General features: G+C 46.3%; 1 protein-coding gene across 1 annotated transcript; it reads left to right on the forward strand.

Moving 5' to 3' along the window:
- Nucleotides 1-381: 381 nt before the first annotated feature.
- On the forward strand, nucleotides 382-11,647 carry LOC149067985 (uncharacterized; the record flags this gene model as incomplete). The annotated part of the gene is given in 6 exon segments (XM_089251472.1): nucleotides 382-596; nucleotides 1,725-1,760; nucleotides 1,762-2,506; nucleotides 4,754-4,959; nucleotides 5,070-5,319; nucleotides 9,291-11,647. Coding segments are annotated over 6 exon segments (1,935 nt in total), but the record flags the coding sequence as incomplete, so codon positions are not given.
- Between the last annotated feature and the right edge of the window lie 5,328 nt (nucleotides 11,648-16,975).

Below are 16,975 nucleotides of genomic sequence, written 5' to 3' on the forward strand. Positions count from 1 at the left end.
CACTCGCTCCTCGACGGTGAAAATAGCGAGTTGAATTTTCTTTTCGATGATTTTGGCGGGGAAAGGGACAAAATTCGCCAAATAGTCAGCTCCCCTCTCCACAGTGGTTTCGATGAAATTGTTTTGAATGACCACGTCCCGTCTAGTCCAATTTTGTTTTTTCTCTTACGAATTGGCGATTTTTTGTTGGCGTGACTTTGATTCGACTGTAGAAAGAACATATGTTTATCCTGCTGTTTGGTGAAAATTGGTGACGGCAACACGGTGCTACGTGCCATCCACAGTGAAAAAAAACTGTTTAATCATCTTAGTGAATTTTAGTGCATTGTCCCATCTGTGTTGATTGATTGTTCTTTTTTCTCGAATTGTTGTCTTCTCTAGGCCCTAGGTGCAGCAGCGGCACCCATGCGAATCATTCGCGTGAAGTTGGCGGCTCTGGTCGGGTCCGTCGTTTTCCTGAGCCTGATCTGTCTACATCCATGGCTCCCGAACTGGAACCACATCCCGACCCTGGAGGAACTGGAAAAGGAGGACGTCGGTGCCAGCCTGGCTTGCCGGCATCCGGACCTCGACCTGTACAACGAAGTCGTCCTCAAGTAAGCTCAAGGATCTACCTCTTATTGAAGGCTTACGGGGAAAATTCACCGACGAGACAGTTCGTCACCAGTGAGTTAGTGACCGAATTATAGCCAGTGAGTGAATGACTGCATGAGTGACTCGCTCGTTTTCTCACCTGCTCTTTTCAGTCACTTGCTCACTCACCAACGTACTTGCCATAGGCGGAGATAGACTTGGAAGTCTGGGGGGCACGATGATGTCAGTTCATCTATACATATATGCATTAGATCAGTTGCTTCCCACGCCCCCCGTATCTCCGCCCATGTTACTCGCTCATTTCCAAACCTGTCCACTTAGTCACTCGCTCATTTTCTTACTGTTCACTCACTTGCTCACTCACCAATTCACTTGATCATCTGCTCACTCGCCTTCTCAGTCCCTAGCTCATTTTCTCACCTGTTCACTCACTCTTTCAACTGTTCTGCTCAGTCACTTGTTTACTCACCAACTCCCTCGCTCACTCTCATCTGTTGTCCTCTCTCACTCGCTCATTTTCTTACCCTCACTTGCTCACTTATTTTTTCACCTGCTCACTCACCAACTCACTCTCTCACTTGCTCGCTCATTCACCTACCCCCAGTGTTTCCCAACGTTTTTGTCCCATGCCCCCCCCCAACGCAATCTAACCCATATGATCCTGTGTTATACTCGTAACTTCTACCGCCCCCCCAGAACTTTCAATCGCCCACGTTGGGAAATCACTGACCTACCCACTTGCTCACACTCGCTCACCTGCTCACCCACTTCGTTATTTGCTCACATGTACGCTTATCCGTCCACTTGCTCTGTGACTTCTTCCCTCACTCATTCACTCACCTGCTAACTTACTCACTCATTGGCTCACTTACCTGCTCATCCACTCACGCACTGCGTCACTTTATCGATGGATTGCTTCTCAGTGAATTTTCCTTGGGCTGTAATTGTCATGTCGGGCCTGGGAGGGGCGATCACCCGTATTCCAATCCGTGCCAGATTAAAGGACCGTGAGTGGAGGGGGGGGGGGGGTTGGTGCAACATCTCCTAGAGCACTTCTTTTTCTAGGATATGGTGGTGATGGCGAAATGTTTGTGCTCTACAGTGTATGTTTTTTTCCTTGTTCTTATCAGGCACGTTCAAGATCTCGGGATACTGACTTGTAAGAGGAAGACGATTGGCTGTTCACGAGGAAAGGTTACATCACTTCAACCAGGACGCGGTGAAGAAGCACGGCAAGATCACCTGCAGGCTGACCTACCAGATCAGGACGGACGACTTCAATGCCATCGACAGCAAGGAGTTCGTGGTGACGTCGGACTCGGGCCCGACGAAGCTCGAGGAGGACTTCTTCAAGGCGCGCTGCACGTCGTCCACCGACCGCAAGACGTGGAGGAACCTGATGGCCGGCGTGAGACGCAACGAGGCCGTCGTCCGGAAGGCCCGGGACGTCCCGCCCTCCGACGAGTCCATGAAGCTCAACGTGCTGATGTTCGGCCTGGACTCCATGTCCAGGATGCACTACATGAGGAAGCTGCCCAAGACGTGCAGGTACCTGTCGGACGTGCTCAACGCCACGGTCCTCAGGGGCTACAACATCGTGGGCGACGGCACGCCGCAGGCCCTGATCCCGATCCTGACGGGCAGCACGGAGCTCGAGCTGCCGGAGACCAGGAAGCGCATGACGGGGGCCCACTACGTCAACGTCTACCCGTTCCTGTGGAATAACTTCACCTCGGCGGGTTACGTCACGGCCTACGGGGAGGACGGCCCGTCCGTCGGGACCTTCACCTACCGGCTGATGGGCTTCAAGGAGATGCCCACCCACCATTACATGCGCCCTTTCTACTTGGAGATCGACAAAGCGATGAAGCACCACTCCCGCTACTGTTTGGGAAACACCCCCAGGCACAAGGTAACAGTAGTTTTCTTTCCTACATTTAACAAAGCCACCAAAAAATGGTTCTTTGCAGTTTTTGATTGGACTTTGGCAGCGTGTCTTGTAGCTACTTGATGCCCTGGCGATAAAAACCCCAGGATTTCGGATTCCAGGTGCTGGTCACGAGCCTGTTTCCTTTTCGTTGCACGGATCCCGGTGGATCCTGCGGCTGTGACCACGGTGGAGTTGTCCTTCCTGCCCGGATGCTAAGAGGTTTCTCCAGCATGACTTCTTAACACCAAGCATGGTCCCCGCACTTTGTCCCTTGCGAGATATAAGCAGACCACCTTTCGGCTGGGCCATGCTGGAAAAATCTTCCCGGCATCCAGACCTGGCCACGGGAATCCACATCCGACGGAGCCCCGTGGCATCCCCAAACCGGGGAGGTTGGGGCTTCCGGGAGTGTAGCGGCACTCCCGGAAGCCAGTCAAAGAAGAGCACGGACGGACCACCCGCCAGCACCGCGCCACCGACCCACGCAGTGGACCAGCAACAACAACAAATGTGGCTTCCAGAGTCATCTGATTTGCGGCCCGTAATATCGAATCTAATTTTGTAAAAATGATCGAGTGGTACATTTACAGACCACTGAAGTGACCAGAGGTGCAGTTCCACAAATCACTTGAGTGGAGTGGCCCACATCACAGTTCCAGAGCACTTAAGAAGACCTCCGGTACATGCCCAGACACTTGAATGACCCGCTGCACATTCCCACATCACTGAAGTGGCTGCGGCACATTCCCAGATTACTTGAGTGGTCCACAGAATATTTACAGATCATTTGAGAAACCAGCGACACAGTTTCCAGAGCACTGAAGTGACCCGCGGCATATTGTCAGATCACTGAAGAGACCCGCGGCATATTGTCAGATCACTGAAGAGACCCGCGGCACATTCGCTGATCATTCAAGCAGCCCGAAATCCCGCGATACACTCCCAGATGGCTTTAGTCACCCGTGGCGTGTTTAAAGTTCACCGCGACACATTTTCGGAGAATTTAAGTGACCCTCGCGGTACTGTTACGCTCGTAGCCTTTGGCGCATTTGGAGATCCCTCACTAAAGTATCCTGCGGCGCTGTTCCAAATCACTCGAGTGTGATCCGACTCAAGTGATCACTTTGAGTAACCGCGACACTTTTTCAAATCAGTGAACTGCGGTTGAACTCTCCTGAAGGTTGATCACCCTTGCTAATTTATAGCAGGCATCTTCAACCCCGTTACTCGCGAGCACCATGGTGCTCCCTGAAGAACCCAGAATGCTCGATGCTCGTGTCCGATTTTGTGCTCGCGAGCACTTGAGGCAACGTTCCAATTGTACATCTTAGAGGAATTGCATTCAAAGGATTGTGAAATTATCCTAATTTCATGCTTTCGTATGTTAAAACTAGCCGTAAGGGGTGCTCTTTTTCTTTTTATGATGGGTGCAGTGCTCGCGACTGGAAACGGTTGAAGACACCTACTTTATAGCATTTCTGGCTGGAGTAAAGGTTATCGTGGAGTAAAGGTTTGCAACCCCTTTCGAGTTGGTTCCTCGTTCTCTGGATCATACACATGCTTGTACACTGTTTTGGTCACTCACATGCTTATATACTCTCTAGGTCACTATTTTGATCGCTCACTGATCTGTCCATGCCCCCCCCACAAGGGGTGGGTTGACAAGGCTCCAGCCCTGGGGCCCGGGACGATTTTCGTTTTTTTTTTCACGCTATAAATCCATCATAAAGGGCCCCCCCCCGTGAAAGTCTGGTCGGGGGGGGGCCCGCAAAAGATTCCAGCCTATGGAATCCCTACTCCAGGATGTGGGGGGAGCATGATCTGGTCTTTAGCTCGCTATGTCTATTTCACGCTCACGCACCATCTAGGTTACTCATTTGGTCACTCAATCTCTGGGCAGAGGCGGATTTATGGGTGGGGGGGGGGCTATAAAAATTTTGTAGCCCTTCTCTATTCTATTTCTTGCTCAGCCATTTCACGAATTTGCAGCCCCTTGGAACTTGGTGCCCTGTAAATACCGCCACTGGCTACAGGCACGTTGGCAAAAGGTGCAGGCTCTATTTTGTTTCCAAACAAAGCGTTCCGTCAAGAACTTTCAGGAATTCACTTATTGAACTAGATTTGATGGCTTTTTGTTCATTACGCAGCATTGCTGCCATCTATCGTCAGATATGACTGATAATCGAGCGTACTTAGTCCCCAACTCCCCCCATTTCCCGTTTCAAACAGGTGATGCTGAACTACCTTCGGCAGTTCTACGACGTGTACAGTGACGTGCCCAAGTTCGCGTTCCTGTTCCACAGCGAGCTCAGCCACGACGACTACAACCTCATCGGTTACGCCGACCCAGACATCGAGCAGTTCCTGAAGGGCCTGCACGAAGACGGCATCCTGAACACGACGCTGCTCATCATGATGAGCGACCACGGACACAGGTTCGTCGTCGTCGTCGGCTTCTTGTTTTTTGTTTGTTTCGTTCGTTCGCGTTTGTCGTCGACGTCGTTGATTTAATTTTTTCCGTTTGTTTGTTGTTTTTCTCCGCCAGGTTCGCCAACATCCGCGAGACTGTGCAGGGCAAGCAGGAAGAGCGGATGCCGTTCTTTTCGATCGTCGTGCCGCCTTGGTTCGAGAAGAAGTACCCGGACGCCATGCGCAACCTCAGGTTGAACGCGAACCGGCTCGTGACGCCGTTCGACATATACCCGACGCTGTCGGCCGTCTTGAACGCCAACGTGCCTAAGGTCGGCGAAGTCTCTAGTCGTAGCATCAGCTTATTCTCCGAGATACCAAAAGAAGTAAGAGACGTTTCGTTCTTTCCTAACTTGTTTTTGTCATTTGTGTAAAGCGCCACCTGTCGGGTTTACTATTAGGCGGAGGTTCGGAAACTTTTGTCGTTCGTGGCTCCCTTTGCCCAATTCATGGTTAATCTGCGGCTCCCTAGAATAGTCTGGTAGATATTGTTCCGCACGCTGTGTCTCACAAGCACTCGCGTCACGAAGCAATTCGAAGGACGACACACGTTTATATTCTACAGAACAGCCTATGTAGCTACACGTGGTTTCGACGACGAAAGCGACCTACAAATAACACATCCCGAAAAATCTTTTAGTTCGCGTTTTTTGGCGCTCATATACGGGCGAGAAAAGCTTCGAGAGAATTCTATCCCTTTTCTCGGGAAAAACCAATCCTTTGGGATCATTCAAGTATTACGTTAGCAAAGAGGGGGGTTTCGGATTTGCTGGCTTTCGGTGACAAGGTGGGGGGGGGGGGTTGACGGTTGCTTACGTCATCAACCACGCCCTTTTTGAAGATATGAAATACTCTAAGCTGCTGACGGGGGGGGGGGGGAGGGGGTCAAAAATGGCTGAAAATCTGCTTACGTAATGCCTGAATGGCCCCTTTCCTTTAGTCACATGACATCGACAACTTATTGCTGTCGCCAGACTTGTCAAGTTTTTCGTCAATTTGGCGAGATTTATAGAGAAGTGCAGTAATGTATATTTACATGATAAATAATGACTATTTACGTAATTTCCGTAACAATAGTTTCACTTATAAAGGAACCACTTCAAAGCATGAATAGGCTCACAAATCTATCTCGAGCCAGCCGCTACGCCTCTGGCTGACTAGAATGGCCTGTCCTCCTGGTTTTCCGGTATTTTTCGCCCTATCCCCGAATAAAAGCTTTTGGGACGCCTGTTTGCCCCGGTTTTTTTGCTTGCGCAATGAAATTGGACCATTTTCAATGTTTTTTCAAATTTAACTTCTAGTAGCTACGTTAGACATTATGCTAGGGATTTATAATTTCACTGTTACACGTATTTTCGTCTTGACGGAAAAAATTCGAATGATCTCGTGTTTGATGAACGGGCGATAAATATGGTAACCTTGTTCTAACCTAACCGCACGTTTACGAGAAAGGGAAAGTAGTTGGTGGGGGGGGGGGGGGAGAAGGAAAGGAAGAAGGGAATAAAAAACAAATGAAAGGAAAACAGTAATACAGTGTTTCTTAACATTTTTCAGCTCATGGCCCCCTATGGATCACATTTTCTTCTCGTGGCCCCCTGTCCTATCCAGGGCCCCCCCCCCCCTCTACCCTCATGTAAGAGTGAGATACTTTCTATTTTTTTTATTATGAATGAAATTTTAATAAATCAGATCAATCTCTGGAATCCTGAGGCTAGGCACGGATTCAAATGGCGGATTATCATCTCTCCCAGGATTCAAACTATATATGGTAAAAATGGGTGTGTGTAAAATACGGGACGATCCAATGATCTTGCACGATAAATCGACCCTCCCAAGACATCAACCGTTGCTCTGGCGGCACTCCGTACTTAGCTGGAAGTAACAGCTTACATATGAAAATCATAGTTCCAGATCCCATATAGTGCAGTCCCCTCCCTCCATTATAGACATGAAGACTCGGGTCATGTTCGCATAGACCCAAGGGTTAAGATGCCTCTGGTTCTACGGACGGATCTGATGGATTCTGAAAGTAGTAATATTTTCCAACCATGTTTCACTTTTAAAACTTTACTCGTCACAGCTCTCTAACTCCCTTCATCACCTATCGTGGATCACCTTTCTTCTGATTTTCGCCCGTGCCCCCCCCCCCCAGAATATCCCAGGACCGCAAGGGGGCCATATGGCCCCAGGTTGAGAACCACTGCAGTAATAGATAAGTGCAGAGATAAGAGAATAGGTGTACGAAGAGTAGATTTCTCTTTTGACCCTCACCCCCAGCATGTTCTCTTTCGCTCTTATATGTATATAGCAGAAGGATACATCATATGTGTGGGGGGAAGACACACACTAATAATTGTATAGAAATAAAAGGAAGGTGAAAAAAAAAACTTCGTAGGGTTACAAAAAAACCCTCGCGATGATCACGAGAGAGGAAAGAAAACAGAACTTGTTTGAATCGATTCCACTGGCGTTTGGACGCAATATTACGTCCTCGATCGTAAAGTGGTCAATATTTTATGTAACCAAAAACAACGAACTGTATAGTTTTGAACTACCGTAGTCCCGTTTACATGTACAACATTGGTGGTGGGGAGGGGGGGGGTGTAAAAGCCGCTGAACTAGTGCTCTGCTGTTATACTATAAGTCATCATGTGTCATTCAGGTCATTGGAATGTTCTACAACACTGAACTCTTCAATGATTCTCAGACAGCAAAAAAAAAAGTCAAATGTTATGCAATTGAGGGCAAAGCACCTGCTGTGTGAAATGTGAGTTTTGAAAATGTCCCGGTTATTATTAATGGATGTCCCGGTTTTGCAGGCATCTCATTTGGTCATCCTGCCTCTGACAAAGACTATCGATGGCCCCTAGGAGCCGCGGCCAAGTGCAGAAGCGGAGGAGAGGGATGATCTCCCTTCCCCCCCCCTCCTCCGGAGAGCCGAATAACATGGGGGGGGGCGGGAATTCGTCCCGTAAAATACGGAATGATCAGATGCGCCTACACAATAAGTCGCTTTTCCGATACATCGCCTTCAGGATCGCTTGCCTCCACTCTATTCGCAGCTGAAGAATGTCTGCCTGGGCTTCATTCACAGCTGAAGGTATTTGAGTGATTAAGCCTTTGAGTGATCGTGTGAGTAACGGTCACTCACAATCACTTCCTCATACGGTCACTCATCCTTCTTATATGGTCCCGTTTTAAGACACAGCGGCGGGCCATGTTCCGAGCAGGAGGGGGGGGGTCACTCACAGTGTCAGTCAGTCACTCAGGTGAAATGTCGAGTGAAAATTTCCCGAGGTCGACAACGCATCTGAAAAAGCGAGGTGTCATCGCCAGAGATCGACCTCGAATCGGCGGGTCACGAGATAGCCGCAATGTGCGGGTAGTGTGCGCTTGTGAATTGGGTGTCGTGACTAGAAGATCGAATACGCTCTTGAAACAGTGTGGTGTCGTTGCTAAGGATTGACCCTCTAATCTGCGGGTCCTCACGAGATATCCGCAACGGTCTTGGAATCGTTGATTTCGTGACTTGAGGAGTGATCGACAGCGCTCTTGCAACCGCTAATCGCCGCGAGAGATCGACGACGCGACGCGTTTAAAACAGCGAGGTGTCGTCGCTAGAGATCGACGACGTGTTTAAAACAGCGAGGTGTCGTCGCTAGAGATCGAGACAATGCTTTGAAAAACTGGGTGTCTTGTAGCAAGAGATCGACAATGCTCTTGATTCTGTGGTTGTGTCGAAATATCGTGAAGGCTTCTAAACAGCGGGGTGTCATCTCTACAGATTGGTCTCGGGTCGTCACGTGATATCCACAATTTGTTGCCAATTAGAGGCATAAAATTGTCAAAGACCATTAAAATTGTCAGTTACAGCCGAAAAAACTGTCAAAGGCAAGTAAAGTTGTCAATTACAGGCGTAAAATTGTCTAAAGCGAGAAACGAAAGTTAAGTTACAACCGAAAAAATTTCAAAAGGAAGTTGCCATGTGTACAGCCAAAAAAATTGTCGAAGACAAGTAAGTAAAGTTGCCATTTACGGCCAAAAAATTGTCAAAGGTAAATATGTAAATGAAGGTGCCGTTTACTGCCAAAAAATTGAATTGTCAAAGGCAAGTAAAGGCCAATCACAGACGTAAAATTGCCAAACGCCGGTCACGCATTTCTAATAGGGGAAGGTTAAACCTCTGGGCTAAAACGAACATAATCCCCCTAGAATAATGCCAAAATCGCCATTGTTGCTGCCATTATCTTTCCTGTTGAAATTCATGTCGGTATTTTCTTTCTTTTCTCCAACGCAGAGGACGTGCAAGAACGCCGACGTGGAGCCCCACTGGTGCGCCTGCCTGTCCTGGGACCAGCTGCCCCCGACGCACCCCATGAGCGCCAAGGCCGGCCAGGCCGTCATCGACTTCGTGAACGGCCTGACGGAGTCGCAGCGCGACCTGTGCGCGCCGCTCATCCTGGACGAGGTGACCAGGTCCGAGAAGCTGCTGCCCAACAAGGCGCTGCTCAAGTTCCGCAAGAACGCCGACAAGGACGGCTTCGTCGGCGAGTTCTCCGACAACACCGTCGTCACGGAGGTCCTGTACCAGGTGCAGGTGCGGGCCTACCCGAGCCAGGCCATGTACGAGGTGTCCATGAAGTACGACGTGCCAAAGGACACTTTCCATATCAGGGAGCAGGACGTCAGCCGCGTCAACGTGTACGGCAGCCAGGAACACTGCGTGCACGACACGCACCCTAGCCTGCGCAAGTACTGCTACTGCAAGATCCAGTTGTGATAATCGGAGGAGGGACTACTACTACTACACGCGTCTCTACAGACAGACTCGGTATTCTGAGTAACGCACACGTGTGGATACATACGATCGTGTTAACAAGAGACGCCTGCCGCGGCGCAGAGCACCCCGTACTGTGCGCCCACACACCAAATTTTCGCCGTGAGCTGACTAGTCAATTTCTCGTTGGCCATTGAATTGTGATGTGTCCAAAATCGCGACAGATATATAAATAGTATCGGACGCCCCCCATTTTTTGTATACTCGAAGCACGTTTCTATGTACAGTTTTAGTTTCCTCGCCAACAGTCGCCAATTTGATTTCATTTTTGTCATCTTCTAGAAGCAGCTTTTTTTTTCATTGATTATAAAGGATCATAACATTTGTAGAAAAAATTAACCTTAAGGTGTCTACGGTCGAGTGAGATAATTAGAAGCCAAAGTTCGCCAATGTTTTTTTCATCGTGTAACCCTAGTTTTCTTGGCGCTATTCTTTTCCCTTCACGCTGCGTCATCCAGCACCTTTTTTGATACCAGGATCACCAAATTGGCGAACTTTGGCTTCTAGTTTTAATCCCGATCGCTTTTTTTTTCATCGTGTAACCCTAGTTTTGTTGGCGTCATTTTTTTTCCCCTCTTCATGCGCCTACTGAGTTTCGTCACCCAATTGCTTTCCAGCGTTTTAGCGATACCAGAGTCGCCAAATTGGGATTGAAATTACAAGAAAGTTTTTAAATCGGTTTTTTTTTCATCGTATAATCCCAGTTTTCTTGGCGCTATTCTTATCCTTCTGGCTTACTGAGCTTCGTCATCCAATCGTCATGCGATTCGCCCCTGCCAGTCGTTATCCAGCGCCTTGATATCCAGTCGCCAAATTGGTGAACTTTGATTTCTATTTTTAATCCCAATCTATTCAGTTTCCTTTCATCGTCGTACAGTATAACCCTAGCTTCCTTGTCGCCATTATTTTCCTTCACTCCTGAGTTACGTCATCCAATGCAACCACCTCCGATATTGCTAAACGTGCTGGAAAATGATTGGCAAACTCGCCGAATCGGGATTAAAATTAGAAGCCAAGTTCACCAATCAGATTTTCATCGTATAACCCTAGTTTTCTTGAAGCCATTCTTTTCTTTCACGCCTCCTCAGCTTCCAATCGCTTCTGGCAATAATTATCCAGAGCCTTGGCAGTAATAGTCACCAAATTGAAATTAGAACCGAAAGTTCGCCAATCTATTGGATTAAAATTAGCAGCCAAAATTAGCCAATCAGTTTTTTCCCCCATCGTATAACCCTGATTTTCTTGGCGCCATTCTTTTCCTTGACGCGTATTGAGCTACGTCATCCAATCATCCCTGCCAGCTCGTTATTCAGCGCCTTGGCGATATCAGTCACCAAACTGGCGAACTTCATCTTTTTCATCCCAATTCGTGAATGTCGCCAAGGCCCTGGATAACCCCTGGCGGAGGCGATTGGATGAAGCTCACACAGGAAGGCGGGGGGTGGAGGAAAAAAAAATGGCGGCAGGAAAATAGGGTTGTACGATGTGATAAGAAGAAAAACCGAATAGATTGGCGAACTTTGGTTTCTAATTTTTGATCCTATATTTTTCAACGTACAACCCTAGTTCTGGAGCTATTTCCTCCTCCCTCCCCCCCCTTTTTACGCCTCCTGAGTTTAGGCATCCAGTCGAATTCGCTCCTGAGCCAGTCGTTAGCCAGCGCCTTGGCGATATCGGAGAATCGCCAAATTGTGACGAAGAGGCTAATTGTTACCGGGGCATTTTATTCACGGTTATATTGTATTTATTTGCATTATTTTCACAGTATTATGAAACAAGTGTTCCTTTAGTTTTAAATAAAGTGTTTTTTTTTTTTGTTGAATCAGAGTGTTTTATCTCCCTGTTCCCCCCCCCCCCAAAATTATCGAAGATTCTTACTAAAAATATTTTGCGCATGTGCAGAAGAGTACTTGTATATACTTCAGCCCGGGCCCCCCCCCCCCAAATCCCCTTCCAGCTCGTGTAAGTAACGACGACTCCTAAGACTAATATTTTCTAAGGGCCCTTTCTAATAAATTTATAGTGTAGAAAAATGACTATTCTGGGTTGGAGCCCTGTCGGCCTACTTCCCACGTGGTGGTGGGCCTCTAGGAGCCCGTGTCTGAATGAAACCGAGATGGAAAGGGAGGGGGGGTGACAGAAGTCACGTGTGTGTCTTAAATTTACAAAGTGTGGACGGTGCTCAATTTTTTTTTTTTTTTAAGAATGTGGGCCACTTCGTTGGTTTGAAAACGTGTCGCGAGCCGTTCGAGTTATCTGGGAATGTGCCACCGGCCACTTGGGTGATCTGGAGCAACGCCGTCGCAAGTCACTTAGATGATATAGGAATGTGTCGCGGGTCACTTCAGTGATGTGGCGCAGCCGCTTGAGTTGACCCAAGCCCTCTGGGAACAGAACGGGGGTCATGGTCGGTTTCGGGCCGCTTGAGTGACCCGCAACTTTACCGTATGTCACTTTAGTGATCTGTAAATGCGCCGCGGGCCACTTAAGTGATGTGGAACAATGCCGTCGTCGCGGATCACTTCAGTATTCTTCATTGTTCTAGAACTGTGCCAGGTGACTTCAGTGATCTGGAAATGTGCCGCGGCCGCTTGTATGATGTGGAACCTCGCCACCTGTTTCGCAAGTCACTTGCGAGAGATCAGAAAATACGCCGCGGGCCGCTTAAGACATCTGGGAATGAGCTACGGGTCACTTCAGTGACGTAGAAATGTGCCGCTTAGTTTATTTTTGCAAAATTTCGTTTGAGGTCACTGGTGACATCAGATGACGCCGACGGCTACATTTGGCCCTCGGGCCATGGGTTGAACATGTATGAGCCTGAAAAATAAGTTTTGGCCGTTTTACCGAGTCATAAATAAACAATATTTGGCGAGATTTATCTACTTTCATGGTCACTGCATTGTCGTTATTGGCGGGAAATTTCTGCTCCAAAATGGTTTTCTCGCCTCATAGGAAATAAAACTGTTCGCCAAAATTTCGGGAATTCCATAAAGTAATGGCATCAATGGGTTTCCTCGCACTAGTGATGTATATAATCTACACTCAATAAATGCTCCGTTTGGCGAATCGTCGGGGTAAGTAACTCATATAATCTACTCACGTCTGTCTTGATCCTAGTTTGGCGAATTTTGAAAAGATAGAGGATTAATTTTTCTTAAATCAATTGCAGTCAATATGGCGGTCTTTTCAATTGGACGTAATTAAAAAAAAAAATTCATTAAATGTACCCCGCAATGAATCACAAATCATACAAAACCTGATTTTGGAAAATATAATTGGCGATTTCCTGCCGTTTTGAGACATTGATAATTTCTACTCCAATTTTTCGCGATAGGAAATTAACATTAGCCTATGAGTAACTTACCTCGGCCCGGCGAATATGATTCGCCATACGGGGTTCCTTTCTGTTTTTCATCCAAGCTTCGCATTTATATAAACTGAAGAGCCAAAAAAAAAACTGGTACAGGCATGCGTATGCAAATAAAGAGATATGGAACCAATCAGAGTACGGCGCTGCGGTCGACAACGGCTATATAACACAACAAGTGTCTAGCATAGTTGTTAGATCGGTTACTGCTGCTACAATGGCAGGTTATCGAGATTTAAGTGAGTTTGAACGCGGTGTTATGGGTGGCGCACGAGAGATGGGAACGACATAGCATCTCCGAGGTAGCGATGAAATTTGGATTTTCACGAGTGTACCGTGAATATCGGGAATCCGGTAAAAAATTAAATCTACGACATCGCTGCGACCGGAAAAAGATCATGCAAGAACGTGACAGACGTGCAACCCTTCCGCAAATTGCTGCAGATTTCAATGCTGGGCCATCAACAAGTGTCAGCGTGTGAACCATTCAACGAAACATCATCGATATGGGCTTTCGGAGCAGAAGACCCACTCGTGTACCCTTGATGACTGCACGACACAAAGCTTTACGCCTCGCCTGGGCCCGACAACACCGAAATTGGACTGGAAACATGTTGCCTGATCTGACGAGTCTCGGTTCCAATTGCTTCGAGCTGATGGACGTGTACGGGTATGGAGACAACCTCATGAATCCATGGACCCTACATGTCAACAGGGGCCTGTTCAAGCTGGTGGAGGCTCTGTGATGGTATGGGGCGTGTGCAGTTGGCGTGATATGGGACCCCTGATACGTCTAGATACGACTCTGACAGGTGACAGGTACGTAAGCATCCTGTCTGATCACCTGCACCCATTCATGTCCATTGTGCATTCCGACGGACTTGGACAATTTCAGCAGGACAATGCGACATCCCACACGTCCAGAATTGCTACAAAGTGACTCCAGGAACACTCTTCTGACTTTAGACACTTCCGCTGGCCACCAAAATCCCCAGACATGAACATTATTGAACATATCTGGGATGCCTTGCAACGTGCTGTTCAGAAGAGATCTCCACCCCCTCTTACTCCTACGGATTGATGGACAGCCCTGCAGGATTCATGGTGTCCGTTACCTCCAGCACTACTTCAGACATTAGTCGAGTCCATGCCACGTCGTGTTGCGGCACTTCTGCAGGGGCCCTACACGATATTAGGCAGGTTACCAGTTTTTTTGGCTCTTCAGTGTATATATATTAGGTGTTTTAACATCACTTGTCGCTTTCTCACAAAAGATGCATTTGCGAGATCTTTTACGAAATATTTCTTTTTGGTATACACCAAATGAGCCATGTTGTGTTAGGACTTGAGGGACTTAAGTTTTCTGAACATTGTTCAGCGGTTGTCAAAAAATCGAATAGAATGCTTGGTCTCATTTTCAAAAAGGTCTCTTCGCGTTCTCCTAAAGTCATTCTTCCTCTTTTTAGAGGCTTAGTTCGTCCTGGACTGGAGTATGCTGTAAGGTTTTGGAGACCATACCTACAGAGGGACATAGACTTGGTTGAAGGGGTGCAGAGAAGAGCTACGCGTGTCCTTATTGGCACACAGGGCTTGAGTTATGAAGAAAGACTTCATTTTTTGAATATGTTTACATTGGATGAACGCAGGTGTCGAGGAGATATGATCGAAGTGTTCAAAATTTTCAATGGGATGGATAGGATGGACCATGAACTTTTAGTACACCGCCAATCGACTGCTTTTACAAGGGGACACCAGTATCGATTGGTGAGGGACAATGCAAGGTTATGGTGTCGCAGGGAATTTTTCTCCAATAGGGTTGTCAATAAATGGAATAGCTTACCCCCGGAGGTAGTAAATTGTAACACAATTGACACGTTTAAAAAGAAATACGATAAACATGTTGGGGGTAAATCGAGAAGCTATCCATTCTTAGAATAAGACAACCATAAGTATTCTTTATGGGCATCGTATAATATTTTATCATGTGTATATATTGTTTGTAATTTGTGTTAATTGCATTTTTAATTGGGTTGCTGTATTTTTGAAACATATGACAACCATATTTTTATGGGCATCTTTTTATCAGCCACCTCGTTGGGCATTTTGCCTGTTGTGGCGTTGTATTTGTATATGATAGGCATGATCCGTCCAGGTAATGTGTCCGGTTAGTAGACATCCATGCCCGAACCGCGATTCGAACCCAGACCTGCACAGTGAGAAGCTAGTTCCCTAACCGCTCGACTGCCAGGCGGAATATATCGATGAGATTATAACTATTGTATATACTATTTCAGTCTTCTCTGTTGCCTTGGCTTCTTTTTTATCTGCATACTCATTTCTTAGGTTCCGATTCGGAACCTTTTAACCTATATTTTGATGATTTCACTGCAAACCTTTGGCATTCCCCTACTAGTCATTTACCTATAGCTCTCTCGCACTGGTGATCGTCTACTTGCCTACTCCCACCCAGTTTGGCGAATTTCGAAAAAACGATAGGATTAACTTTCTAGAATCAATCGCCAATTTGGCGGTATTTTAATCAGACATAATTTAAAAAAATATATTCATTTGATAAGTACTATACAAAACAAATAATTCGTAATATATAATTGGCGATTTGCTGCCGTTTTGGCGAATTTCATATTAGATTTTTTTATATAAAATGAAATTGAAGATAAAAGGTCGGCGTAAAATTTTTAAGCCAAAAATCTTAGAAATCAGCAGGAAAAAACTAACCGCGTGTCTATAATTCTCGCCAGTAACGTAGTGGTTCCTTTGCACTAGTGACCATGATCATCCACTCACGGGTCTCTCTTGCTCCTAGTTTGGCGAATTGTGAAAAAAATAAGATTAACTTTTCATTTGTAGCTAACTTGGTGGTCTCTTTAATCAGACGTAATAAAAAAACACTCATATTATACAAACCATAGGAAAAAACATTTTGAAAAATAATTGGCGATTTTCTGCCGTTTTGGTGATTTTTCATTTTAAAATTTGCGACGACATCAAAATTGGCGTAAAATTTTCAACGTGAAATATTCAGATTTCACGTCAAAATTTTACGCCAATTTTGAAAGTACAGTTGAATCCTGTTATAACGAATTTCAAGAGACCGGGGGGGGGGGGGTGACTTAGTTATAACGAAATTTCCTTATAAAGGAATTCCGGGTTTTTACATTGTTCCTATGTAATCTTATTCGGGGGATTAGGAAAGTGTTCATTAAAACAGGGTTCGACTGTATATATGAAACAAGTATCGCACTGTCTCTAAAGACGATATTCGGAAATTGGTAGCGTTTCGTTAAAAAGGAAAAAACGCCAAGATAATTGACAATATTAGTTGCTTAATCGTATTAAGTGATACAGGGAGAATATTTTTTCGCGAAAAGTAACCCATTGTGAGGCTATATTTGGCGGAAATTAGACACACACACGTTAAGTTTATTTTTTCCTTCCGAGTATTTCCAAAATATAAGAAATATAAACTTGGTGTCTATAATTTCCGCCAAATAGTGTCTCATTTGGTTACTTTTGGCGAAAATATTCCCCCCCGTATCACTAATACGATTAAGCAACTAACATTGTTAATATCTTGGCGATTTTCTTTTTTTTAACGAAACGCTACCAATTTCCGAATATCTTTAGAGACAAACAGTGCAATACATGGTTCTTATACTTGGCGTACGCAGCCATCTTTTATGTACACATTTCGTTTCTCTAAAAAGTTTGCGCAGCTTTTCCTCGAGGGTGTTTACACACACTTAAACCCAGTGTG

This window comes from Pholcus phalangioides, unplaced genomic scaffold (genome assembly GCF_987345545.1).
Source record: "Pholcus phalangioides strain wild (caught in Gottingen) unplaced genomic scaffold, Ppha-v1.0 ptg000027l_1, whole genome shotgun sequence".
Classification (NCBI taxonomy): Eukaryota; Metazoa; Arthropoda; class Arachnida; order Araneae; family Pholcidae; genus Pholcus; species Pholcus phalangioides.